Source organism: Podarcis pityusensis (assembly GCF_964106645.2).
Source record: "Podarcis pityusensis genome assembly, chromosome: 7".
NCBI lineage: Eukaryota > Metazoa > Chordata > Lepidosauria > Squamata > Lacertidae > Podarcis > Podarcis pityusensis.
The window spans coordinates 329,168-356,097 of record NC_138031.1 but is presented as its reverse complement, the minus strand read 5'-3'; the positions used below and the strand labels follow the sequence as shown (position 1 = coordinate 356,097).

The 26,930-nt window shown below is 56.7% G+C and overlaps 1 protein-coding gene across 2 annotated transcripts; it reads left to right on the top strand.

Annotated features, from left to right (window-relative positions):
- Window positions 1-39: 39 nt before the first annotated feature.
- On the top strand, window positions 40-26,682 carry LOC308481524 (microtubule-actin cross-linking factor 1, isoforms 6/7-like). 2 transcript variants are annotated; one of them, XM_081013949.1, is made up of 33 exons: window positions 40-287; window positions 669-788; window positions 1,632-1,739; window positions 2,130-2,348; window positions 2,449-2,652; window positions 4,009-4,228; window positions 4,504-4,730; window positions 4,995-5,117; window positions 6,457-6,558; window positions 7,043-7,144; window positions 8,551-8,706; window positions 9,026-9,181; window positions 9,277-9,474; window positions 9,848-9,976; window positions 10,635-10,805; window positions 11,878-12,033; window positions 12,162-12,368; window positions 12,550-12,669; window positions 14,284-14,453; window positions 15,140-15,299; window positions 15,433-15,636; window positions 16,553-16,678; window positions 17,385-17,528; window positions 20,012-20,200; window positions 20,992-21,112; window positions 21,412-21,581; window positions 22,007-22,169; window positions 23,025-23,179; window positions 23,423-23,497; window positions 23,868-23,985; window positions 24,915-25,099; window positions 25,360-25,513; window positions 25,907-26,682. In XM_081013949.1, exons 1-33 carry the CDS (start codon window positions 66-68, stop codon window positions 25,930-25,932), a joined length of 5,100 nt encoding a protein of 1,699 aa, XP_080870075.1. In that variant the 5' UTR covers window positions 40-65; the 3' UTR covers window positions 25,933-26,682. The 2 variants fall into 2 exon arrangements, with proteins under 2 accessions (XP_080870075.1, XP_080870076.1); XM_081013950.1 differs by lacking the exons at window positions 40-287; window positions 669-788; window positions 1,632-1,739; window positions 2,130-2,348; window positions 2,449-2,652 and adding an exon at window positions 3,429-3,524.
- The last annotated feature ends 248 nt before the right edge of the window (window positions 26,683-26,930 follow it).

Below are 26,930 nucleotides of genomic sequence, written 5' to 3'. Positions count from 1 at the left end.
TCCTGGGAATGAGCTTGTGCTGCTGTCCTCCCCCAGGAGAGGAAGCTCATCTGGCCCAGGAGAAGATGGACTCCCTGCGGATGAGGTTCCTCCTCGTGGGCCAGAGCAGCGCTGCCATCCTGCACCGCCTGGAGCAGACCCTGGAAGCCTCCTGCCGGCTGGGCCCCACCGAGGAGGATCTGGCCCTGTGGCTGGAGCGCTTGGAGAAGGAGCTGGCGCTGCAGGGGGGCCAGCCAGGGGGTGACGATGACGGGACCCACCAGCTCAGTGCTGCAGACAGAGAGAAGGTAATGGGCACTTCAGGGAAGGAGTCATAGAACTGCAGCGTTGACCCCAAGGCTCATCCTGTCCAACTCCCTGCAATGCCATGTGAGGAGGTCATGGACACAGAGGGCCTGTTGCCCTAAGGCAAGGTATTTGGGGTAGGCCAGGAGCGCTTCCCCAGGGGACACCTGACTTGCCTCCTCACTCTCTGCTGCTGAGCTGCCAGATCTTCCTTGGAGAAGGAGGAGAAGAACTTCTGGAAGAGAAGAAGGACATGTCTCACCTGTAACCCCCACCCCCACTGTGGGCAGAGAAGGGAACCACCTTGAGTCTTCTTGCCCTCTGTCCCTGCCCAGAGTGGTCTGTCTGCGCCCTCATCCCAAAGGCCCTCTCTTCTGTCTCAGTTTGAGCAGGTGCTGGGCTCCGAGATGGACAAGGTGTCCCACCTGAGCACACACCTGGAGGAGCTGGGCCAGGTGCACCTGGAAGCGGAGGCCATCCAGCAGCAGCTGGCTGATCTGAAGGTGGGTGTTTGGGGAGAGGGAGGGAGGGAGGGTTGGCTGGGAGCAGCAGGTGGATCTCTGCCCGGGGGCAGCCCAGTCCTGCAGGGGCACCCTTAGGAGCCTCTCCACGAGGCCAGCACCTAGGGTGTTGCCACAATGCCTCTGGTCTTGGGAGCTGAGCAGGCCAGTGGAGCACTGGAGGGACTGGGCTCCTCCTCCTTCTCCCCATTGACTCTCCCTTCTTCCCTGTGGCCCCCAGCTGACTATGGGGGGGAGGGGTCTAACAGCTAAGCCCTCCGCCCCCGTGCGGCAGCCACTCAGGGCTTGGTGTCTCAACAAAAGAGGTTTAAAGACTGCCTCAAGGCAAATATAAAAATGTGTAGTACAAACACCGACAACTGGGAAACACTGGCCTGCGAGCGCTCCAGTTGGAGAATAGCCTTTACCAAAGGTTTCATGGACTTTGAAGGCACTCGAACTCAGGACGCAAGGGAGAAACGTGCTAAGAGGAAGGCACACTTGGCAAATCCATACCGTGATCAACTCCCATTGTGGAAGGATGTGTGGATCCAGAATTGCCTCCAGAGTCTCTTACAGACTCACTGTTAAAACCATGTTAATGGGTGACAATCTTACTCAGTTACGAGGGATCACCAAAGAAGAAGAAGGTGTCTCACCAGCAGTGGCCAGGCAGGGCACCTCCGATGGGGATGGCGTCCAGGGGGAGGGAGAGGCCTGCCCTGCACGCAGGAGCTCCGCCAGGGGCCAAGGACCCCCCTGCTCTCCCCAGGGCCACTCTGGGGGCAACCCTGCCCTGGCAAAACGCGAGGCCCAGTCTTGATGATGACTCTCCCCACCTCCCAGCTCCTGTCGGCAGAGATCTTGCACCACCACGGCCTTGTGGAACGGCTGGTGGCCATCGCTGACCCACTGCTCAGCCTCTGCCCCCCAGAAGTGCAACAGCAGCTCCAGGTGAGGCCGGTGGGGAGGCTCTCTTGACTTGCAATACCCCTTTCAGCCACTGGGTGTCAGTGGAGGGGCTCTAACCCTTTTGCTTGCCTTCCAGTGCCACTCCATTAAGGGAGGCAAGTTGGGAGCCGGTTCCAGTTTGTCTGCAGAGCACCTTTTTAGAGCACCTAAAAGCCAAAGATTTTTGATACTTGCCCTTTTGCTTCAAAACAGAGGGCTGGCTAAGAGGCCTGGGTCAGGGGTGGGTGGAGACAATGTGGGGGCCTTTTTTCCTTCCCCCTCCCATCAACAGAACTGCAGAGCCTGATCTGAGAAAGACTGGCCATGCCTCAGGTGGGGGTGCCCTCCCTGTCCTCCAATCTGACCCCCCTTGATGCCTCGTTTGCCCCACAGCCCTCAGTCCGGCCCCTGCAGGAGCGCTCGGAGCACCTCCTGCGCCAGAGCCTGGCCTGCACCCTGCGCCTGGAGCGTGCCCAGTCTCTGCTGGTGCAGTTTGCTGAAGCCCGTGAGGAGCTGTGCCCGTGGCTGGAGGAGACGCAGCGGGCAGTGGGGCAGTTCTCTCCTGACGGCATCAGCTGCGAGGCCTTCCGGGAGCACCAGGAGCTGCTGCAGGTGAGGGGGGGGTCGAGGGAGACTGGAGGGGGGGCTGAGGGTGCCAGGGGAGGCTGAGGGTCCTCTGTCCTCACCGCTTCTCTCTCCCGGCCTGGCACAGGGTCTCCGAGAGGCCATTGCAGAGCACAAGCCCCTGATGTCCAAGCTGCAACGGCTGTCGGGGCAGCTGGCTGAGCTCAGTCCACAGGAGGCTGCCCCCTTCCAGCAGGGCTGGCAGGCGGCGGAGGAGCAGTACGGAAGCATCCGGGAAAGGGTTCGCCAGGCGGCGGCTGTGCTGGAGGAGGCCATCCCGCGATACAGCCAGGTGAGCAGCCGGATGGTCTCTGGGGCAGCAGGCTGTTAGGACGTGTCCTGGGAGACGGGGGCAATTGGCAGGCCCCCAGCTGGCTCCAGCCCGCCGGCTGGCAGCCGGGCGAACTCCGGTTCTCGGAACAGCATCAAAACTGCGACTCAAGCCTCAGAGACCTTTAGAGCATACAAGCCAGCAGAGATAAGAACTCTTTGCAGCAGAAGTAGCGGACAGAGGCATATGTAAGCATATTTACAAGCGCTTATTCAGCATTAGAACAAAGGGAAAACATGTCTGCTTCCCTTTGTGTCCAAGCAAACAGCAGAGGGAAAAGCATATATAGATACAACGGAAGTGCCCAGCAAACTATGCTGGAAGTAAACAGACATGTGACATACAACAACTCCACATGCCTGTTCTAAAGGTGGGACGGAACTATATCCTAACACAGGCATGGCAGCGGTAGGGGGTGGGAACAGACCTGGGCCAGCCACTTCCCTGCTGCCCCGACAGGCCGGCACCTCTGGCCTCACACAGCAGCAACGTCCGGCTTTGGCCAAGTGAGCACCCAGGAAGCTGAGTTGTGAAAGCTTTTCGTTTGTTTGTTGCCTTTCCATCCCAAGGGGTCCACCGTGGGGCACATGGTTCTCCTCTTCATTTTAACCCCACAAGCTGAAACCAAACTAGACTCAACCAAGGCCACCCAGTCACCCAGGATTCGAACCCTGCTCTGTCCCAGTCTGACACCCTCCCCTCTCCTCCCCCCGGCTGGCTTAGGTCACATTATACTTCTGAAGCAATGCAGATACAAAGGGTTTTCCCCTAAGCTAACAAATCCACGGGGCGAGATGTACTAGGCACAATCTCAGTCCAGTGTAAACGGACAGGTGAGTTATTTGGGCGGCAAACCGTGAGATGACTTGGATGGCTTCACCTCCTTCCTCTGCCTGCATGGTGTGCTTGGAGGGGCCCCCCTCCCACGGGGGATCCAGGCCTGGCATCTCTTCATGGCAAGGAGATGCCATCAACCAGCGTCTGGGCTGGATGAGGCCCGGAGAGGCTGGCTGGGGCTGCTGCAGCCAGGCCAATGCTATGGCTCCCGTTGGGACATTAGGGCGGACCCATTTTCAGCCATAAGGGCCACAGGCCTTCTCTTGACCCCCATGGAGACCCACAGGCGCTCTGGGGCTGAAGGTGCTGCCAGGCTCCAACTCCTGCAGGGCTCTCCCACACATGTGCCTCGGTTTCCCCAGAGCCTCGGATGCTGTCGGCTCCCTTCCAGCTGTGCGCGGCCCAGACTTGGGGGCCCAGTGGGAGGCCAGCGGCTGCCTGTGGGGCTGGGCCAACCCTCTGCTGTGCCCCTGCTTGCAGCTGTCGGAGCGCATGGAGCTGATGGTGGAGAGCCTGGAGAGGCTGCAGAGCCGCGCGAGGGACCCCCCTGGGGTGCGGGGAGACTCCGCCTGGCTCCGGGAGCAGATCCGGGAGAACGGCCTCCGGCTGGCGGAGCTGGAGAAGCTGGGAGTGGCTCTGGAGACCCTCCGCGGGCAGGGGGCTGAGCTGCTGGCCACCATGCAGGCGAGCGGAAACAGAGGTAGGCACGGCCCCTTCCCCAGCGCCAGACGCAGAAACCCCTCTTCCAAGCAGCTGGCCCTGCTGTGGGGCTGGCCAGAGCCTCTGGGTCTCTTCCTTCCTGCTCCCCCATTTAGAGGCCACTGCCCTGAGCACAGAAGGATTCCTGTGGGCCACAAATCTGGGTGGTCTAGAGGGCATGAGTCCCTCTCCTGTTTGGGGCGGGGGAGGCCGGTTTCCTGCTGAGGCCGCCCCCAGGACCCCTCTCTTTTGGCCTTCCCCCCTTGCTGCGGACAGGGATCCAGGAGCGTGTGGAGCAGCTGCTGAGCCAGTGGAAGGCGCTTTGGGAGCAGAGCGAGGAGCGGGAGAACTGGCTGCAGGGCCTGCTGGTGCTGGCCGACCGCTTCTGGCAGGGCCTCTCGGACCTGGCCGCCACCCTGGGAGACATCCAGCAGGTGGTGCTGGAGCCGGAGGAGGCTGCCTCGGACCCCACGGCCATCCAGGCCAGGCTTGGGGCCATGCAGGTACCAGGACATTGCTCAGCAACCATCTCCTGCATCAGCCCCCACCAGGCTCCTTCTCCCAGAGGGATCCTGGGAACTGCAGGCAGGGGAGGTGTTCCCATGGCCCCCGCCCACCTGCCCCGTTGGCTTTGCCCTGTGTCCGGCTCCCAGCTCCCGCCGGCAGTGATTCAGCTTTTGCCGTGCTGCAGCTTCTGTCTGTGAGGAGGCCTCCTGGGGCTGGTTTCAGAGGCGGGGCCTTGACCCCATCACCCCTTCTCCCTCCAGGCCCTGCGAGAAGAGATCGACTCCCTGCAGAGCGAGCTGGACTCCCTGGGCGTCCTGGGCATGGAGCTGATGTCGTCCTGTGGAGATCTGGACAAACCGGACGTCACCAAGAGCCTAGATGATGTGAGATGGGGAGGGACCCATCTAAGGCAGGGAAACCCCACAGGGTACGGGCAGTGTGGGCCATTTGCCAAGGGGGCAGCCCCATTGCCCCATTGTTGGCCTAGGCACATAGGAAGCTTCCTCCTCCTGAGCCTGCCCACCGGTCCATTTCCCTCTGTGTTGCGTGCACTGACTGGCAGCTTCCCCCCAGCAAGAACTGACCCTGTGCACCCTAGAAGGGCTGCCAAGAGCAGCCTGGATGGATGAGAGAGCAAAGCTGAGCTGGACATGTGGTGGCCACTGTAAGAGATGGATTGAGGATTAAATCTGTAGATTAGAATTTAAATCTCCTATCCCACATGTGTGGGAGAAATACGAAAGGTTAGCGGGCTGTGAAGCTTTTTTAGCAAAGTAAAAACAGTTATATATTTACAGCTTACTAAAACTTAGGAATTAGGAATCCCCTCTTATTGGTGGTCTGCAGTCCTTCCCCCCTCAACCCCATTGCACATTATGAACCACACCTTTTTAGTAAGCTAAACAGAATTATTATTTTTTACTTACATTTCAATGCAGGCAGCAAATACAGCAAAGTAGTATGCAAAAAAATCCTTTTTAAGTTACAATACAGGCAACTCCCCATTTACACAAATATGGACATGACCACACATACGTGCATTGTGCTGAACCCAAAAGCGATCCTCAAACATCACAAAAAATGTCACAAAAAGGGGCAGAATGGGGTGGAATGGGGTGTTTTCAGGCTTTTTCAATGGGTGTTCCGACGGGTGTTCCATTTATATGCAATTGCATGTAAGCACGTGCTGCCTTGGAACGCAGCCCCCATGTAAATGAGGAACTGCCTGTAAAAGAAAGTTGATAGTCTCCCAGTAGGGTGTCTGGAGCCCCCAGACACAGGTCTGCTTAGCAGAGAGAGAGAGAGAGTCTCCTCAAAGGTGGAAGGAAGTGCAAGGAATTAATTCCTTTGTTACAGAATTCCCACCCAAAGGAGGCAAAAGAACCCGTCACACACGGAGGGTCCTCTCTAGGAAGTTTAAGAACTCTCTGTGTACCCGCCCTGTGCTTGTCTACCAAAACATGCATTTGTCATTTGGCTGTAAAATCTACAGCTGCCTCTGTACCAAATCCCAGGGGATGGGGGGAGGTGTGCAAATACAGAGGACACAAGCACAAATGGGTGCACTTTATGGGATGCATTTGGGCACAGGGTGCCAGCCTGGCATGGGGTCCCTGTGTGATGTTGGCCCACCAAATGTGAAAGACCCTACGGGGGCTGGCCTCCCAAAACCCTGCAGCTTAACCCCCCCCCCCCATATTTCTCTCACTCCTCTCTCTGCAGCTCTACTCTTCTTGGAACAGCCTGAGCAAGGTGTGGGGCGAACGCCAGACCCGCCTGGAGGAGCAGCTGCAGGCCTCACTCAACTACCAGCAGACCATGGAGGTGAGGAGGGTCTCTTACTTGGGCACAGGCCAGCCGGTGGACCCCTGGGACAAAAATACCCACAGCCTTAATGAGGTGGATGGGGAGCAACCTGTGGCTGTTGGTCCTTATAGGGTGAGCTGGAGAGTATTCCTGGCCCCCTTCCTGTGCGCCCCCTGCCGGTCTTTGAAATAACTCCTTTGTGGCAAAGGCTTTGGCCCTCACCCCATAAGCTTCTCCCCTGGCCAAGAGTCAGGTCAACAGGCTCCCTGGCTGGGCTGTTCCCACAGACTGAGCCAGAGTCGGTCTCTGGCAGGCAGCAGCTCACACCCCTCCTGGCCCAGGCAGGTGTCCTGGGGGTGACTCAGTCACCCACAGACTCAGCCACCGACAGAGGGGCTTCTGCTTGGCCCTGGAGCACTTTCTCTCACACACTGCTGCTTCTGCTGTGGCTGCCAGACCTTATTCCTCTTTGGGACCCCCGCCCCTTTCCGCACTTCCCTAGAGGCTCCTGAGCTGGCTGGAGGCGGCTGAGTTGAAGATTGCAGAGGAGTTTCTGGTCGGGGGGGACCTGGACCTGGTCAAGCGGCAGCTTTCAGAGCTCAAGGTAAGGGAGATGCTCAGAAGAAGTGGAGGAGTGGGCTGTGTGCTCTGGACTCCTTGGTTGTAGTGTGGCAAGGCCACCTGGAAGAGTTTTACCTTTATGTTTTCTATATAACCATGTATCCTAATGATGCTTAAATCACTAAGGCTTCATTAAGGCTAGAAGTGCCTAAAATCTCAGGAGTCCAGAGTTTCTCTCTGCCCTGTTTCTCTCTGCCCTGCTATTGTGCTTGCAGGAAACAATAAGTTTGATGTGTTGGCATTTTTTCTATAGGGAACATTCCCCAGACTGTTTCTCATGCTAGGCCAAAAATGGGGAAACAGGAAGGCAAATGCCTGCCACATAATGTAATGTTCTAGCCTGATAACAGAAAGGGGGTGTTCGGTCTTCAGCTGCCAAAGAGGTTTCTTTTCCTCTTTATTGATGAAAATTAGGGCAAAGGCCGTCGGTGATTTCTTATGCACATATATGGGGAAAGCAGAAGTCTTCTTTACATGGGCATAGGAAGGGCTCTTGTCCCTGCTCATTGGTTTGATTTTGCTGCAGTATATGAATATGTAACGCTTAATGCTGTTTGTAATCAGGTATATAAAGCCAAAGCCCTAGGGGCTCAGGTACCCAGGCTCTGGAAAATATTCCACTGGGTCTTGATTGCTCAGCAATAAATTTTGCTTTCTTTTTCTCCACTGCTGCGTCTGTTGATTCTTGAACACATTTTGAATGGGCAACAGGTATTCCTTATATGCTTGCAACAGTAGCTATGGGGCAGGGTGTACAGTGGGGCAGGCAGTGGAACCCTTCCCTGCACTCCATGAGCTCCCCCTTTTAACCAGAGAGTGATTCAGGACTAGAAGGAAAATCCATCCCTGGCCACTGTGGAGACCTGGACCAATCATCTCTTTCCCACCTGATGCTGCTGCAAAAGGTGTGCTGGGCAGGTGCCGAGGGACCACCTGGGACGGTTCTCTTGAATGGATGTAGATGAGTAGGAGAGGATATATTATTTATTCATTAACCTTCTTCTTCTTGTGTGAAAATGCAAATATCTATTTCAGCTGCATTCTTAATCACCTTCCATGTGCAACTTATCTCTAGAAGCTATTAGGACAAGGCTGCCTCACCTTCTAGAACAATGATATCCAAGGATGCTTTAGGCAGACTTGGATTATCATCTCCCTGTTTTACGTTTCCCTCTCAACAAAGGAGCCAGACTGTTAAGTAAACAAGAAAATACAATGTCTACTCACATCAACTTCTTGCCAGGGGTCATCAATTTCAGTTATGGAAATCAGACATGCAATAACCCTTAAGTGTTACAAATATTCATAGTCCAGTTCAAAATGGAGATTGATCTCTGGAGGAGAGCAGAAATAAATAAATTGCTCTGTCCCCTCCCCCCCCCCCCCCAGGATTTCAAGCGAGAGCTATACCAGGTCAAAGTGGATGTAGAAAGCCTGCGGCACCCTGTGAGCCCCAGGGGGGCCAACATCAAGGGGGCCCCCAGCGCTCTCTGCAGCTTCCGCGACCGCTGGAACTGGCTGGAGGAGGAAATTGTGAAGCGGCAGGTGAGGATGACAGGTGGCCAGTGTGACGGCTGGACTAGGGTGCCCAGGGGCTGAGAGAGCATTTCAGGAGAGAAACCTCCTGTGGTGGTGGGTGGAGTTGCCCCTTTGCTTGCTCAGGTCTGGGTCTGGGTCTGAGAAATTGAACAGTGGCCCAGTGGGGGGCGGCTTTCCTTTCTCTCTGGGGTGCAGCTTGGCTGTCTTCCTCAACCACCTGTCAATCTTTCCCCTCTGCTCCTGACCAAGGGCAGCCTGTGCCAAGCCCAGGCCAGCCTCTGCCCCTGATGGAGGCTGCCCTGCCCCTCTCTCGTCTCCTCCTCAGCATCGCCTGGAAGCCGCCCTCCTGGGTCTGGGTCAGTTCCAGAACCAGCTGGAGGAGCTCCTGCAGTGGCTCCTTCGCACCACAGAGCAGCTGGAGGCCCCCACCGCCCTCAGCCTGGACCTGCAGAGCTGTGAGATTGAGCTGGCAAAGCACAAGGTCAGGAGGGGGGCAGGGGAAGCGAGGGAGGGGGTGGGGGTCCCTGGCACCTTCCCGGGCAAAGCCCACTGAGCCGGCCTTCTTCACCCGGGCAGGTGCTGCGGAACGATGTCGTCTCTCGCACCCGGACCGTCCAGTCTGTGAGGGAGGCCGGGGAGGCCCTGGTGCTCTCTGGGGCAGGGGACCCGGTGGAGGGGCTCCAGGGCAGCCTCCAGCAGCTGGGCCAGCGCTGGGACTTCCTCCTGGGCGAGACGGAGAGTCGGCAGCTGGAGCTGGAGAACAACCTCAGCCAGGTAGTTCCACAGGGCAGGGGGCAGGATGCAGCCCCTCTGGTCAGGCCCAGGGCTCTCTTTGCACCCGCCCTCCAGGAACGGGGGTTTTGGGGGAGAAATGTGGTGATGGTGGTCTGTCTCTGTGTTTGCGTTGCCCTACCCTCTGCAGATTTTTTTGGGGGGTGTCATCCCAAATCCCCTAAGGGAGACGCAGGGGAAAGGAACCCCTGCCCCCCGTCTCCCCATCACTGGGCTGTGGGGACTCTGCCTTTCCAAAGGGCCACCTAGTGGGGTTTGGAGTCTTCCTCCAATAAGGAAGACTCAGGCTCTGTGACGGGAGAACCACCCTCTGAGGGGCTCAGCTTGGCTTGCTCAGGGCTTCTTCCGCCTGCAGGTGCAGGATCTGACCTTGGAGATCACAGAGCTGCTCCGGTGGCTGGAACACGTGGAGCTCCAGCTCTTTTTCTCCAAGCCCGGCTGGGATCACCCAGAGACCACCAAGGACAAGCTGGCCGCACATCTGGTGAGTCCCTTCTGTAATACTACCACTACTATCTATTTATATTCCGCCTATCTGACTGGGTTTCCCCAGCCATATATAAAAACACAACCCAACATCAAACATTATGTAGGAGATGGATTGAGAGTGAAATCTGTATATTACAATCTAAACCTCCTATTACAGGTGTGTGGGAGAACTACAAAGAGTAAGTGGCCTGCAAAGCCTATTTAGCAGAGTAAACCACATATATTTCACAGGAACAAGGCAGTTGCACCTTTTTATCCCTTTTCCTTGTGGCCTCCTGCCCTGTCCTTCCTCCTAACCCCCGTTGCAGAGAATGAATTACATGTTTTAGTAAGATAGACAAAAAAGGTTTACTTACATTTCAGTGCAGGCAGCATAAGAAAACTTATTAGGTTCAAAATACAAAAGTTGGCTTCTACATGGGCTGTGTGTGTTAGGGGACCCTCATACCTCTTGCAAAGTCAGATTGCTGATCCATCCAGCTCTTTGCAAGGCCTTTTATCCCCCGCCCAGACTTGACAGCTCCTTCTGTTTCTTTATTCCTGCTTCACCTGAATCACCAAGACAGAAGGAAGGCAAAGGAGCCACTGCAGATGCTCACCCCCCCCACGCCCCCCACGCCCAGCCCCTCACATCTGCCCTTCCCTTCTGGCAGGAGTTGTGCCGAGAGATGGAGTCCAAGCAGCAGACATACCACAGCGTCCGGGAGCAGCTCCAGCGCCTGCTGGCCACCAGCCACCCCCCGCGGGCTTCCAGCATGGAGCACAGCCTGAGCATCCTAGAGCAGAAGTGGGCCAGCGTTGCCAGCCTGGTGCAGGAGCGGAAGGTGAGTGGCGCTGGGATGAGGCCCAGGGCTGGTCGGCTCCTGGATTTCGTTGCAATCCTCTTTTAATTTGTATGTTGCCTTTCAAATTGGACCAAATTCAGTTTGCTGGTTTTGACCTCTAAAGCTTTAAGTGGCCGAAGACCGCAGTTCCTCAAGGACCACCTCTTCCCACATGAACCAATCCTGATCCTGCAGTCATCATTGGAGGCCCTTTGTGTGTTCCTCTGCTTGAGGTCTGGAGGGTGGCAACACGAGAAGGGGCCTTTTCGGCAGTGGCCCCCCACTTGTGGGATGCTCTCCCAGGGGTTCACCTTCATTGCCTGTCTTTAGGTGCCAGGCAAAAACATTCCTCTTTGCCCAGGCCTTTCTCTAATTCAGCCTTTCTCAACCTGTGGGTCCCCAGATGTTGTTGAACTACAACTCCCATCACCCCTAGCTACCCACCGGTTGAGAACTGCTGCGTCTAATTGAACAGTCTATGGCCTTTTGAACTGGGGGAGGGGTATTTTTTTTGTTTGTGGTCTGCATTTTTGTGTTTTTGTATTGCAAACTGCCTTGTGATCCTCAGTTGAGGGGGGGTATAGAAAATTAATAAATAATACATTGCTACACCCGAGGCAGTTTACCAGCAGGAAAAAACAACAAAATATGCAACAAAGATCACATGCCCTGTAACAACCTGATCCAGTGAAAGAAAGTCATAATAAAAAATGTGGCTCTAAACTAAACAGCGTGCATCAAATAAAGTAACATTCAGCAATCCATTAGAACACAATTACATTCACTCTCAAAATAGCAGCAAATAAGCTTTGTGCAGTGGCAGTATCGTAGCCAATGAGGTTAATCCGAGGCACAATTATTGCTAATAATAATAATAATAATAATAATAATAATAATAATAATAATAAAATAGCAGCAAATAATAATTAAACAGAAACTCTCAACAATTATGATAAACCATTCCTAAGGTAGATAAATAACGGCAAGCCACAATACATAAAAAGCCATGTGAAGTATAGAGTCGAGCAGAACTTGTGGAATGTTTTCTTGAGCAACTAGTCCTCACCCCCAGGAGCAGCTCAGCGAAGGGCTGACCGTCAGCACTGAGTTCCACTCCACGGCCCAGGAGCTGCTGCAGTGGGTGGGGAGGACGGAAGAGGCCCTGGCGGGGCTGCCCCCTCCCAGCTACGTCCTGGAAACCGTCACCAGCCAGATCCAGGAGCAGAAGGTGAGCTGCCTGCCTGCCGTGGCCTGAGACCCTGTGGTGGGCAGTCCGGGTGGGAGGCGCCTGCACCCTCTCCTGTGGGTGAAGGGCCAGGGGTGCTCAGCTGCCCCACTTCCCCCTCCCCCCCACAGGCCCTGGCCAAGGAGACCCAGGCGCAGAGCGAGAAGCTGGCCGGCCTGGAGGCGGTCGCCATGCGCATGAAGGGCTTCAGCCGGAAGCAGGACTGCGGCCTCATCCACAGCCTGGTGCTGACCGCCAGGGAGCGGCTGGCCAAGGTGGCGCAGCATGTGGGCGAGAGGGGGGGCCAGCTGGAGGAGGCACGCAAGCGCACCAAGCAGGTATGGCGGTGGCAGGGGAATGGCCCTTTGGGGAGCCTCCTGTCTCGTGGGGGGGCGGTTGTGGGCACATGGGGAAAAGCCCCACCCCTGGCGCTGCTGAGATGCAGGCGGGTGGGAGGGTGGGCTTCTGGGGGGTGCATGAGGGGGACTTGACCGCAGCCCCCTCCCCCCCGGCCTGCAGTTCAGTGAGTCTTGGCAGCTGCTCCTGGACTGGCTGGATGAGGTGGAGCCTGACCTTGAGGGGACCAGCAATGCTGCTGTGAGCCAGGAAGAGATCAAGAGCCTCCTGGAGGAACACAAGGTGAGTGCGGCGTGTGGGTGTGAGTGTCCCTTGGAGGCCTCTCTGGATCCTCCTGACCACAGAGTTGGGAGGGACCCCTAAGGGTCATCTAGTCCAACTCCCTGCAATGCAGGCATCACAACTACTGGCAGCTCCCCGTCTGTGCAGGGGTTGCATTCCGGGTCATTGTGAACTTGCATGAAATCTCATATCTTTGGAACGCCCATTTTTCAATATGATTGGAAAAGCCTGCAAACACCCTGTTCTGCCCCCTTCTGCCCCCTTTTGTGACTTTTTGGCTCACTTTAGAGTTGCACACATATCGCTGCTTGTAAAGCCTCCCTGGCAGGTAGCCCCCCCCACCTCTGCTTGATTCCCCAGGTGTTGGGCTGCCCTCTCCTTCGCTGCCCAGCCAGACGCTCATTGTCTCTCCCTTATTGGCTACAAAATTTAGGCCAGGGTGGCCGTTGTGCATCACGGCTGCCCCACACCAAGGGCGCAATCATTGCCTGCTGGCTCAGGCAGGTGGTTCACCTTGCCCGGCGTCCTGGCCTCATGTCGGGAGGAGGGCTGGGCGATGTCAGGTTTTCAAACATTGTGACCTGGCGATACATTGCGTTGTTCAAGACTCTGCTTCCCACCACAGCACTGTGAGGCGTTGGGGTCCTCACCACGCCAGGGAGGAAGCAGCTCTGCACTCCCCACCTAAGGGGGCCCCAATGCTTCTTTGGCTTGCACACGAGCAGCAGACGGATCGGGGCTGCTCAGCTGGGAAGCATGAAGCTTCTTGCCTGCCAGCTAAGGGAGCTCCGATGCTTCTCTGATTTGCAAGTGAGCTGGAAAAGCATTGGGGCTCCCTCAGCTGAGGGCAGGAGGACGTTTATGGAGGCCCCACCCCGCTGCTGGCTCACACAATACAGCGATGGGCTGGGGACTCCGTTAACTGCTCAGCTGATAGGAGCAGCAACCATGCGCCTCTCAGCAGAGCAGTATTATGGAGCCCCCACCCGGCCGCCAGCTCATGCAAGCCATTGGCAGTTTGGAGGCTCCTTAAAACTGCCTGGCTGAGACAAGGGCAGCCATGTGCTCCTCCGCCAAGCTGCTTAAAGAAGCAGAGGGAGGAACAAGCTATATTGGCGCCTCCCGGGTGCAGCCTGTTTCGCCTTCTGCCAGGATGAGGGCAGAGTGGAATGGCGGCTTCACTCAGCACTACAATCGCTGGTGAAACTGCTGCCACTCCTGAGTCCCTCTGCCACCAGCAGCCACTGGAAGGAATCAAGAGCGGTGGTGCTTTCACCCAAGATATACCGCTGAGTGAAGCCACCATCACGGTCTGCCCCTCAGACCTGTCCTGGGCGATATAGTGATACATTGCCCAGGCCTAGTCAGGAGCGGGAAGGGAGCCTGGCCGGACTCATGTCAAAACCCACCTTGGCCCCAGCTGTCCTTGGGAGCAGTTGTGACCCACCTCGCAGGAGTGCACTCGTGAAGCCATATCTATTCTCCTGGTCAAGGAGTTACCTTCCCATTGGCATTTCAAGGAGCAACAAGGGCTCTTTTTTGAGGAGGGGTGTGCTCTGTGTCCCTCCCTGCTCCCCTGACTGGGCCCTTTGCCCTCTCTTGCCCCCCCTGCAGGAGTTCCAGAAGGGGCTGCGTGCCAAGCGCCCGGTCTATGAGGCCACCTTGCGGAGTGGGCGCCTTCTCCGGGAGAAGGCCCTTCTGCCTGACGACACCCAAACCCTGGAGGAGATGCTGGGGGAGCTGAGAGGCCAGTGGGAGGCCATCTGTGGCCGGGCGGCTGAGAGGTGGGTATGCATTTGGGGGTGGAGGTGGGGCTTTGGGCCAGACAATTATGATGGCCAAGGATGCTTTAGGCAGACTTGGATTGTCTTCTCCTTGTTTTATGTTTCCCTCTAAACAAAGAAATCACTTTCACACGGTTTAATAAACAAGAAAACACAAGCTTTACTCACATCAAAAGTCTTGCCAGGGTTCAATGCTTACAGTGATGAAAATCAGGCAGGCAATAATCCTTAACAGTCCAATTCAAAATGGTGTTCTTTGTCTGGTGGAGAGCTTACTGATATCCTACCCCATCGCAGGTAAGAAGAAGAGTGAGCTGTGACAGGAAGATTACGTTTTCTGTTGTTCCCTCTCCCACCACAAACTTTAGAGGCTATGAGATCATGCAGTCCTGTTTTTGTGAATCTCCAGCAATCATGCATTTGTGATTTGGCTGCTGCTGAAACCTCCCCTGTTAGATTACTGGTCCATCTTGCTCAGTATCGTTGGCCCTGGCAGGCAGCCATAGCTCTCCCGGTTTTGAGGGTGGGGTCTCTCCAAGCCCCACATGGAGCTGCTCCCATTGGAAATGGAACCTGAGGCCTTCTGCATGGAAAGCGGGGGGGGGGGGTCTCCCCCTCATCCACCCCCTTCCCACTGGCCAGAATCTGCTGGCCCCTTGACCTTGGGCTGCCTTTCTCTTTTCCAGGCAGCGCAAGCTGGAGGAAGGTCTGCTCTTCTCAGGCCGCTTCACAGACGCCCTGCAGACCCTCATGGACTGGCTGTACCGGGCTGAGCCCCAGCTGGCCGAGGAGACCCCCGTGGGTGGGGACAGGGACCTGGTCAGTGCCCTCATGGACAAGCACAAGGTCTGTGGGGGGTCTGCAGCGGAGTCGCTCCACTTTGGGCTGGGGGCACAGGCGTGCCTAGACCCCTTGGTGGGGGGGCTTGCAGTGTCCAGGAGCAGCCGCTGGATGTGCCTGCCCCACGCTCCCTCCGCAGGTCTTCCAGAAGGAGCTGGGCCAGAGAGCCAGTTGCATCAAGGCGCTGAGGCGCTCCCTGCGGGATCTGATGCGCGGCAGCAGCTGTGGCGCCGGAGACTCCCAGTGGCTCCAGAGCCAAGTGGAAGAGCTCAGCCACCGCTGGGAGATCGTCTGCCAACTCTCTGTCTCCAAGCAGGACCGGCTAGAGGCTGCCCTGCGGCAGGCAAGTGGGGTGAGCTGAGGGGGGCAAGAGGAGGACGAGGGGGGCTCTGGTGAGCCAGGAAGACAAGGCAGGCGGGCAGGAGATGGGCAAAGGGGATCCTGGGTTGCTGTCTCTCCTCTCAGGCCCAGGCGGGGCTGTTCCCCATGGTCAGGAGCAGGCTACCTGGGCCCACACCAAGCCCCCTTACTCTGGAGGGTGTGAGCTGTTGGCTCTGAGCTGCTCTCGCTTAGCCACCTTTCAGGAGCAGGGACGGAAGGAGCTCTTGGTGTTGTGGGACCTGGCAAAGGGTTCTGGGCAAGGCGATGTCTCTGCCTCCCTGGGGCTCCGTCTTGCTCAAGCAGCCCAATCACTCTCTGGCTGGCCTCGGGCTCAGACCAGCCAGGATCGAAGGCTCAGGGAGGGCCAGGATCCTCAGAGTCTCAGAGGCTGGTAGGCACTTGCATGGTGGCGAAGCTTTTTCGTTGACAAAACAAAGCAGAAACACATATATTTGAGAAAAACAAAGCTACAGTTGAGAATGAACTGGATGTTGGTTTTGTGGGAGAATTGGTGCTTAGGACCCTCAGGATGGAAAGCGCTTGGAAGGAGCCACTGAAGGAGGGGTACTGGAGAAGCCACAGCATCAGGGTCCTCCCTCTGGTCAGGCCTGGGAAGCCACCCCGGGATCTTTGGGGGAAGGGCGGGGGGGAGGAAAGCGACCTGAACCCTTCTCTGCCAGTCACCATTCTGGCGGCTGCCAATGGCTCCCCCGTTGCTTCTCTACCTGCCCCCATGCACCCCTGCCTTTGCTGGGACACCCACTCCTCTATGCAGGCGTGGTGGCTGGGTGGGGCTGGAGGAGCTTTTCCTTGGGGGGGGCACCAGCCCTGCCCAGATGGGTCTCCCCGCTGTGATGCCAACCTCTTGTTCCTTCCAGGCCGAGGAGTTCCATGCCCTGGTGAACTCCTTCCTGGGGCGCCTGACTGAGCTGGAGAAGTCCATCAAGTTTGGTGCCCTTCCATCAGAGGAGGCCGCTGTGCAGGAGTGCCAGAGCCAGCTGCAGGTGGGCAGCCCTTGGGGGAGGGGAGGCAGCCCCTTCCCCACCCCCTTTTCCTTGGATGGAATTAGATGAATAGGAGGGAATATTTATTAGTAACAATCCTTCCTCTTGAGAAAGCAAACATCGGTTTCAGCACTATCTGTGCACAGTATATATCTAGAAGCTGCTGGGACAAGGCTACATAACCTTCTAGAACAATTATGTTACCCAAGGTTGCTTTAGGCAGATTTGGATTATTTTCTCCTCATTTTATGTTTCCCTCTTAACGAAGAAATCACTCTCAAACTGTTTAATAAATAAGAAAATACATTTACTCACATCCAAGTCTTGCCAGGATTCTACGAATACTGTGATGAAAATCAGGCAGGCAATAATCCTTAAATGCTACAAAAAACCATAGTCTGGTTCAAAATGGAGAGAGCAAAGAAACGTCTCCCCCCATTGCAGGTAGAAAAAAAGAATGTGTAGTGACAGGAAGAAGCAAAGATTAAGTTTCCATTGTTCTCCTTCCCACCACAAAGGTTTAGAGGATTTGACATCCCAGAGTCCCCTGTTTGTGACTCTCCAGCCATCATTCAATCTGTGATTTGGCTGCAGAGCCTCCCACAGAAACAGGCCCCATCCCGCCGTGCCCAGAGGAGGAGCCTGTGCCAGGTTGCATCCAGCTGCTGGCTGGATGGCGCTGAGCGCCCCTCCCCTCTGCTTGCAGGATCTGAGGCAGAGCCTCCAGTGCCAGCAGCTGCAGCTGGAGTGCATCAGCTCCCTGGGGGAGGAGATCCTCAGCACCTCCCACCCGGACTCTGTCATCACCATCCGGTCATGGGTCACTGTCGCCAGGAGTCGCTTCGAGGAGGTAAGGGTGGCGCCCGCAGGGCGAGGGCAGAGGGGGTGTGGTTGGAGTGTCAGACTAGGACCTGGCAGAGACCAGGGTTCAAATTCTTCCACTCGGTCATTAAGCTGTTCCTGGGTGTGACCTTGGGGGACAATTCATACCTCTCTCTCCCTTACCTACCTCACAGGGTCATAGAATCATAGAATCATAGAATCATAGAATCCTAGAGTTGGAAGAGACCACAAGGGCCATCGAGTCCAACCCCCTGCCAAGCAGGAAACACCATCAGAGCACTCCTGACATATGGTTGTCAAGCCTCTGCTTAAAGACCTCCAAAGAAGGAGACTCCACCACACTCCTGGGCAGCAAATTCCACTGTCGAACAGCTCTTACTGTCAGGAAGTTCTTCCTAATGTTTAGGTGGAATCTTCTTTCTTGTACTTTGGATCCATTGCTCCGTGTCCGCTTCTCTGGAGCAGCAGAAAACAACCTTTCTCCCTCCTCTATGTGACATCCTTTTATATATTTGAACATGGCTATCATATCACCCCTCAACCTCCTCTTCTCCAGGCTAAACATGCCCAGCTCTCTTAGCCGTTCCTCATAAGGCATCGTTTCCAGGCCTTTGACCATTTTGGTTGCCCTCCTCTGGACACGTTCCAGTTTGTCAGTGTCCTTCTTGAACTGGGGTGCCCAGAACTGGACACAGTACTCCAGGTGAGGTCTGACCAGAGCAGAATACAGTGGCACTATTACTTCCCTTGATCTAGATGCTATACTCCTATTGATGAGGCCCAGAATTGCATTGGCTTTTTTAGCTGCCGCGTCACACTGTTGGCTCATGTCAAGTTTGTGGTCAACCAAGACTCCTAGATCCTTTTCACATGTACTGCTCTCAAGCCAGGTGTCCCCCATCTTGTATTTGTGCCTCTCATTTTTTTTGCCCAAGTGCAATACTTTACATTTCTCCCTGTTAAAATTCATCTTGTTTGTTTTGGCCCAGTTCTCTAATCTGTCAAGGTCGTTTTGAAGTGTGATCCTGTCCTCTGGGGTGTTAGCCACCCCTCCCAATTTGGTGTCATCTGCAAATTTGATCAGGATGCCCTTGAGTCCATCATCCAAGTCGTTGATAAAGATGTTGAATAAGACCGGGCCCAAGACAGAACCCTGTGGCACCCCACTAGTCACTCTTCTCCAGGATGAAGAGGAACCATTGATGAGCACCCTTTGGGTTCGGTCAGTCAGCCAGTTCCAAATCCACTGAGTGGTAGCATAGTCAAGACCACATTTTACCAGCTTCTTTACAAGAATATCATGGGGCACCTTGTCAAATGCCTTGCTGAAATCAAGGTAGGCTACATCCACTGCGTTCCCTTCATCTACCAGGCTTGTAATTCTGTCAAAAAACGAGATCAGGTTAGTCTGACATGACTTATTTTTCAGAAATCCATGCTGACTATTGGTGATCACAGCATTCCTTTCTAGGTGCTCACAGACTGTTTGCTTAATGATCTGCTCCAGAATCTTCCCTGGTATTGATGTCAGACTGACTGGGCGGTAATTATTTGGGTCCTCTCTTTTCCCCTTTTTGAAAATAGGGACAACATTTGCCCTCCTCCAGTCTGCCGGGACTTCTCCAGGAATTCTCAAAGATGACTGCCAGTGGTTCTGAGATCACATCTGCCAGTTCTTTTAATACTCTTGGATGCAGTTCATCTGGCCCTGGAGACTTGAATACATCTAGACTAGCCAAGTATTCTTGTACTATCTCCTTAGTTATTCTGGGCTGTGTTTCCTCTGCTGAATCGTTTGCTCCAAATTCTTCAGGTCGGGCATTGTTTTCTTTATCGGAGAAGACTGAGGCAAAGAAGGCATTGAGGAGTTCAGCCCTTTCTGTGTCCCCTGTTTGCATTTCACCATCTTCTCCTCTGAGTGACCCCACTGTTTCTTTATTCTTCCTTTTGCTACGGACATACCCATAAAAGCCTTTTTTGTTGCTTTTAACCTCTCTAGCAAGCCTGAGTTCATTCTGTGCTTTAGCTTTTCTGACTTTGTGTCTACACGTGCTGGCTATTTGTTTGAATTCCTCATTGGTGGTTTCCCCCCTTTTCCATTGTCGTTGTGGGAATTAAATGTTGGCAGGGGGCTGGAACCATGTATTTCACCTTCCGCTCCTGGGAGAAAAAGGTGCCAGTCAAAAGCAACGAGTGAATGAGATACGGGTAGAGGAGGGATGGCAGCCTCCAGCCGCAGCATTGAATCAGGGCAGAAACACACAACCTTGTTGCTACGGACCTGCAACCAGTCCCAGCTGCTGGGGGGCAGGGGGTGTCTCTTCAAAACCTCCCTAAAAGGGGGCCTGGCTTGAGCTGTGCCACCTCCCACTCTTTCGGGACCAGCAGGGGAGGAGAGGGGAGGCTAAGGGAGGCAGGCCCAGGCTGAGTGCCAGTCCCCCTCCGGCCTGCCCCGGGACCCCCTGGCGCCAGCCCCTCTGTGTCCCGCAGGTGCTGAGCTGGGCCCAGCAGCAGGAGGAGCGGCTGCAGGTGCAGGCGGCCTCTCTGGCCACGGAGCGGGAGGAAGTGGCGCGGCTCATGGACTGGATCACGGCCGCTGAGGAAGCCCTGAGCCTCCGGGACGAGGAGCCCCTCCCAGAGGACGCGGAGCACCTGGAGGAGCTCAGCACCCAGCACGGGGTAAGTGGCCCACCCTGACTTTGTGGCCTTGGATGCCTGTGGGCATCTCTGGCTGGGAATCTCTGAGGGAGATGGAATGAGGATGAACCCAGCAAATTGAAATTTAAACCTCCTGTCCCATGTGTGGGCGAGAAATATGAGAGTAAACAGGCTGTGAAGCCCTTTTTTGGCAGAGTAAAAACTCTTTTGCCACTTACTGGAAGCTAGGAATTAGTCGATTATACCTTTTATCCCAATATATTTGTGGTCTGCCTACCTTTCCCCACTGTCTCCGTTGCGAAGAATGACCCACACATTTTAGTACAAACAAAAAGGTTTACTTACATTTCAATGCAGGCAGCAAAAAGTAGGACACAGGTAAAATACGTCTTAGTTACAAAATGCAAAATCAGTTTCCGAAATGAGCCCAGGCTTGTGCGGCTGCTCACATCGCTGGCTTGAAGGAAGAGGGAGACTGAGGCAAAGAGGAAGTGGAAAAGATGGAAATCCTTTGTCCCATTTCCTGCCACAGGGTGTAGGGTGTGTGACGGCACACAGACCTGTCTTCTCTAGGAATACAGGAACTCTGTGAATCTTAAGCCCTTTACAGGCACATTTAACAAATGTAATTGTCATTTGGACTGTAGATTTCCCCACCACCTCAGGAGGAGGGGGCTAACTCCACCCCCACTCCTGCAGGAGTGAGACACAAAGAACTGAGGCAGCTGGATGTGGAACCAGCCTCCCTGTGGCCCCACCTTGCAGGGAGGAGCAGCTGCCCTTTCCCTCCCCCCTTTCGTTCTCCCCCCCAGGTGTTCATGGAGGAGCTGACCCACAAGCAGCCAGATGTGGAGAGGGTCACCAAGAGCTGCAAGCGCAAGACAGCCCCTGAGGCGGGGGGGATGGCCCCTGGCTCCCGCAAGCTGCCTTCTCGTAAGTGCCCCTCCCTCAAGGCCAATGTGTGTCCCTGGAAAGAGGCTTGCATGCTGCCTCCTCCACAAATTTGCCCAATGCTCTTTTCAAGGCATCCAAGTTAGTGGCCATTGCTGCTTCCTGCAGGGAGTTCCACAGATTAACGCTGATCAGTGTGAATAAGTCCTTCCTTTTATCTTCGCTGAGTCTTCCAACACTCAGCTCCACTGGATGGAAGAGAGGGAGGAAGAGAATTTGGGGGCTGGGCTGAGGGCTGGGGGGGGCACTGCTCCACAGCCAGGCATGCTCCTCTCTTGCAGGGCGGCGCAGCACCAGGAAGCTCTCCCCCAGGGCTCGGCCTGTGCCCCTCGAGGACCTGGCGCCCCAGAGCCCCCTCCTGGCCCAGCTGGTGCAGCGCTGGCAGCAGCTCTGGCTCTTGGCCCTTGACCGCCAGTACCGGCTCCAGAACGCCCAGCAGCGCCAGCGAGAGGTAAGGGGTGGGGGCACTGGAACGAGGGGCAGCGGGGAGCCCACAGTCCTGGCTCTGCGTGGCTGGGAGAGAAAGAGGCAGCTGAGGGTGGGGCTTGAGTAGGGCGGATGTCTGGGGGATGCCCTCCAATGAACCCCTTGATGTGGGTCCCTCTGGCACCTTGAACCTTAAGCCCCAGCCTGAACCCCCTTGCAGGGTAAGAGGCCTCCCCCTCCCTCCCTCCTGACCCCACCTGGGTTGGGCAGCTGCTTATGGGCCCCTCATGGGGGGGGGAGCTGGGTGAGATGGGCCCCTTTGGACAGGATCCAGCTGCAGCCAGGCCCATCCTCTGCTGCTGCCCCCCCTCCTTCCCATGGGTGCGTGACATGAATGGGGAGCGGGGGAGCCTGGCCCTGTCCCAGCAGCCCCATCTTTCTCTCTCTCAGCTGGAGGAGTTTGCCCACTTTGACTTCTCGGTCTGGCGAAAGCGGTACATGCAGTGGATCAGCCAGATGAAATCTCGCATCCTGGACGTCTTCCGGGGCATTGACCGGGACCAGGACGGGCGCATCACCCAGCAGGAGTTCATCGAGAGCGTCCTCTCTTCCAGTGAGTGCAGCAGGGCCAAGTGCCCGGGAAGGGGCAGGAGGGGGGGGCAACACCTCCCCAGTGTCATGGACCAGCTGGATGCAGAGGAGTGGTGCGAGGCGCCAGCCGGGGAACCCCCAGGTGAAGAAGACTCAGAGCCCGTGAATTGGTGGTGGGACAAGGATGCCTGGTCAGAGGGAGCAGGAGGCGTTGGAAGCTGAAGAGGCAACAGGGCTTAGTGAGCAGGAAGAGGCTGTGGCAGAGAGCAGTCCAGACTCAGAGGCAGGAGAGGAGGGGAGACCGGCTGCTGAAGAGTCCAGGGGGTCCCTCCCTCCTGCTGCAACCGCTGGTCTCCCAGAACATGCAGAGAAACGGAAAGGGCAGAGGAGGAGGAGAGCTGCCACAAACCCTGGAGAGGAGGGGACTTCGGCAGCTGTGGGAAGGCGGGTGTCCTCAGTCCTTGCAACTGCCTTATTAAGGCAAGACCTACTGGGGAAAGTTGCTGGGATCACTGGGCCTCAGCTGTTTTGGTTCCTTTGAATAAAGAGTTAACTGCACTCGTACCTGACCCCCAGCTGCTTTGGGACCATTCACTTTGCCGGACCCCCAACTCAGCACACTTGGGGACATGGCAGGACTAGTAGTGGGATGTGGAGAGGAGACCCCTCCTCTCTGGCAGCAGCTGCTCTTTCTGACCCCCCTCCTTCCTTAGCCCCCAGTGGAGCACCCACCCAGATGTGCCCTGTGGGCTGTCCTCCACATTCTAGGCTCGCCATGCCTTGTTGGTGGCAGTTCCCTGGCTTGTGGGGCTCGCCGTGTGGCAGGTGGGGCCCAAGTGCCTGGCCAGCCCCCTGCCCCCCCTCTTTCCCTCCCCAGAATTCCCCACCAACCCGCTGGAGATGAGTGCTGTGGCCAGCATCTTTGACCTGAACAGGGATGGCTTCATTGACTACTATGAGTTTGTGAGTGCTCTGCACCCCAGTCGGGACATCCTGCGCAAGGCGGCTGATGCGGACCAGATCCAGGACGAGGTATGGCCCGGAGAGATAGTGGCCTCGGAAGCATCATCCGCCACTCGGTTGCAAAAAAGCATTAAGATGCAACTGTCAGAGGACGTTGCAAAGAGGAGTCTTCCCAGAGAGCAGGGGGTTGGGTGGGGCAAAGCCCCCCCCCTCGGCCTGCCCTTAGGCCTGTCCCCCCAGCCAGCCCTTGACCCTCACCTCCTCCTTCTCTGAGAAGACCCCTCCCCACCACCACTTCCATTTGTTTTCCAGGTGAACAGGCAGGTGGCTCAGTGCAACTGTGAGAAGCGTTTCCAGGTGGAACAGATCAGTGCCAACCGGTACAGAGTAAGTGCTTGGCCAGGAGCCCCCTCGCCCCCCCCCAGGACAGGGGCCTGCTGGGCTTCTGGGAGGAGGGGCCACTGTGCACTGCATTGTGGGGGCTGGACTAGAAGGCCCCTGGGGTTCTAGGGCTCTAGGATTCTCAATCCAGCGGTTAGAGGAGTTGGCGCCCACCAGGTAGCCCTCCTGCAAAGTCCCACCAGGCCTGGGAGCAGCCAGGCAGAGGGACTCGGGTGGTTGGGGCAGAAAGCTGGACTGCTTGTCAGAAGGAAACCCCGCAAGGGGGTCTCTTGTGTCCCTGGCAGCCTCCTTCATAGAGAGGCGGCTTTCTCTCCTCTGGCTCCTCTAGCTCACTGCGTCCCCCCCCCCATTGCAGTTTGGGGAGTCACAGCAGCTGCGCATGGTCCGCATCCTGCGGAGCACCCTAATGGTGCGTGTGGGCGGAGGCTGGATTGCCCTGGATGAGTTCCTGGTGAAGAACGACCCTTGCAGAGGTGAGGGGCTGGGGGTGGCAGTGGGAGGGGGGGGGATTTCTTCCACGGACACCTCCTGGGCCTTCTTGGCAGGCTCAGTTGGGGGGGCAATAGGGGGCTCTGCTTCTCCCTCTGTGGGCCAGCAGGAGGCAGAGGAGGCAAGTGGGAAACGGATTGTTGATTAAAATGTAGATCCATTTGTGTGGACGACATACAAAAAGTAGGGGACTGCCAAGCCTTTTTAGCAACATAAAACTCTTATACATTCTGCAGCTTACTAAGGAATGAGGCAGTTACACTTTTTTATCCCTTTTATTTGTGGTCTCCTGGCCTCCCGCTCTTCACCTCCGTTGCAGAGAATGAGCCACATGTTTTTAGTAAGATAAACAAAGAAAGGTTTACTTACATTTCAGTGCAGGCAGCATATACAATACAGGAAAGAAAACTTCTCAGGTACAGAATACAAAAGTTGCCTTCAATATAGGCTGTGGGTGTCCAGAGCCCCCAGATGCACATCTGGTCATTTTGGAAGCATGATGGAGAGAGAGTCTCCTCAAAGGCAGTAGAAAGTATAAAAGATTATCTCCTTTGTTACGGAATTTCTGCCCAGAGGAGGCAAGAAGTGACCACACAGAGGGTCCTCTCTAGGAAGTCTAAGAACCCTCTTTGTGCTCACCTGGGCTTGTCTGCCAAAACATGTATTTGTGATTTGGCTGCGAACCCAACAGCTTTCAGGGACGATGTGGGCACCCTGCCTTGTTGAGGGTCCTGGGCCCTGAGGGTGGAGGAGCCCCTCTCACTGCGGTGTCATGTGGGAGCACCAAGCCCTGGACGCTGTGCTCCTCATCCTGCTGGGGCTGGGGACCAGCTGAGCACCCAGCGGGCCTCTCTTTGTGCTCGTTGGCCTGGAAGCGGCAGCCTCCCCACGCTCACCTCTTCTCCTCTCCCAGTGAAGGGAAGGACGAACCTCAAGATCAACGAGAAATACCTGACGTCAGACCCTGCGGGGAGCAAAGGGGGCGACTCTCAGTCCGCAGCCCCCGCCTCCAAGGCGCTGTCTCCCCCCAGCCGCTCCAATTCCAGTCTCAGCCTCTACAGCAGTGCTTCAGCCCCCAGCAGCCCCCTCACCAGGAAGGTAAGGGGGGGAATCTGGGGGTGGGATGGAGGAGGGGGGAATATTGCACCAAATCCTCTAGCCTGTCCCCACAAACACCTGGCTGGGGGGCATCCTTCCTCCCTCCCTTGTCCGGCTGGAGGCGCTTTGCTCTGGGGAGTCAGAGTGGCACCGCCGGCACCGCCCTGCTCTCCTGGAAAGGCTCCCTTGTCTGGGGCTGCCACCCCCAGAGGGCAGAGGGGCTGCCCCAGCGCCTGCCCTCATGGTATCCCCCCTTGCAGTCTGTCCTGCGCAGGACACGCTCCGGGGATCGGTGCCTCCACTCCCGCAGCTCTCTGGTGACGGACGGGGCGGAGCTGACCTTTGCCGGAGGAGGAGGAGCCTCTGAGGATGGAGGAGGAGCCGGGGCGGAGCCTGAGGCTGAGCCCCCTCCAGGTGAGGAAGGAGGGTGAGGGGGGCAGGGTCTTCTCTCTAGACTAGAGGAAGCTGTTGGGCAACCCAGTCACCCCCATCGCCTGGGGTGGCTCAGAGGAGGCCCACTCCCCGTGGGGCAGGTTGACCCACCAGCTTGCTCCTCACCCAGCTGCTTCCTCACCAGAAACTGAATTTTGCCCCATACCTGGACGTCCGGCCCCCTACTCCCCCCCCCAGTCTCCCATTCCAAGGGCTGGGTGGGCAGGGGCCTTTGCTCTGGACAGCTGGGTGCAGCTGCCCTGGGGGATTTCTGGGAAGGGGTCTCCAAAGGCCAGCTAGTCTAGCCCCTTGCGATGGAGGAGTCACCACTGAAGCATCCCTGACAGAGCTTTCCTCTTTGCCTCTCCTCCCCAGAGCCCCCCGGAGGCCCCCCGCCCTGAAGGACGCAGCCTCTGCGGAAAAGACGGGCCGTCCATCCTGACCACTGTGGCGCCCGGAGCCAGTCGGGGCAGGGCCCCCTCACGGGAGACGGGCTCAGAGGCCTCCACCAAGCAGCTCTGCCGCCCCCACCCCCAGAGGGCGCAAACTGGTGGCCAGCATCAACCGCTTGGCCAGGCTGGAGGCTGAGCAGGTGGCAGAGCCCACCTCACCCCATGCCCACCCCCCTCCTTCAGTGCCCGGCTGCTTTACCCCCATCCACCCTCCAGAGCAGGCACCCAGATCCCCCCCAATTATATGCAAATGCCTTTGTGGGAGGGGGCCTCCCCTAGCCCTTCCCCACCCCTTAGCCTGTCCCCTGCAGCCCCTCCAGACAGCCTCATCCTTGGCCCTCCCTGCTCCTCACCCGGTTCCTCAGCACCCACCTCAGTCCCTGTGGGGGGGGGGGAAGCCCTGCCCCAGGTGGGATGTTTGGCATCTGCTCTGCCCACCAGCAGTGCCCAGGTGGGCACCCCCTGGACGGTCCCACAGCAGGTTCTTGGGGTGAGGAAGGCCACCTCCCTGTGGTGCTAAGCCCGTCTCCTGCTAGCCCTGGGGGGGGGGGGTCCTTGCCTGGAGTGCCCCCTTCCCTCCCTCCCTCTTCCCCTGGAGCATGCCTGCCTGCTGGCTGCTCTCTAGCCAGGCTGAATATTCGCCTGTCATGGTTGTGGATGTGCTCAGCGAGGGACAATAAAGACCACGGTTTCTCTAGACCCCTCTCGCTTGGGTGCTGGCTCTGCCTGCCTGCCAAAAGAGGCTCCGCTTGCCTTGGGGGAGGTGGGGTGGCCGGGGGCTCCTTGGGATTGAAAACAGGGGGCGGGGGAAGGGAAAGCTCCCCGCTTTTGAAAACAGAAAAATGGACTGGTCCAGATGGGGCCCAGCTGAGAGTCTGCGGAGAACACAGACCACAGAATTGTAGAGTTGCATGGGACCCCCAAGGGCCATCCAGTCCACCCCTGCA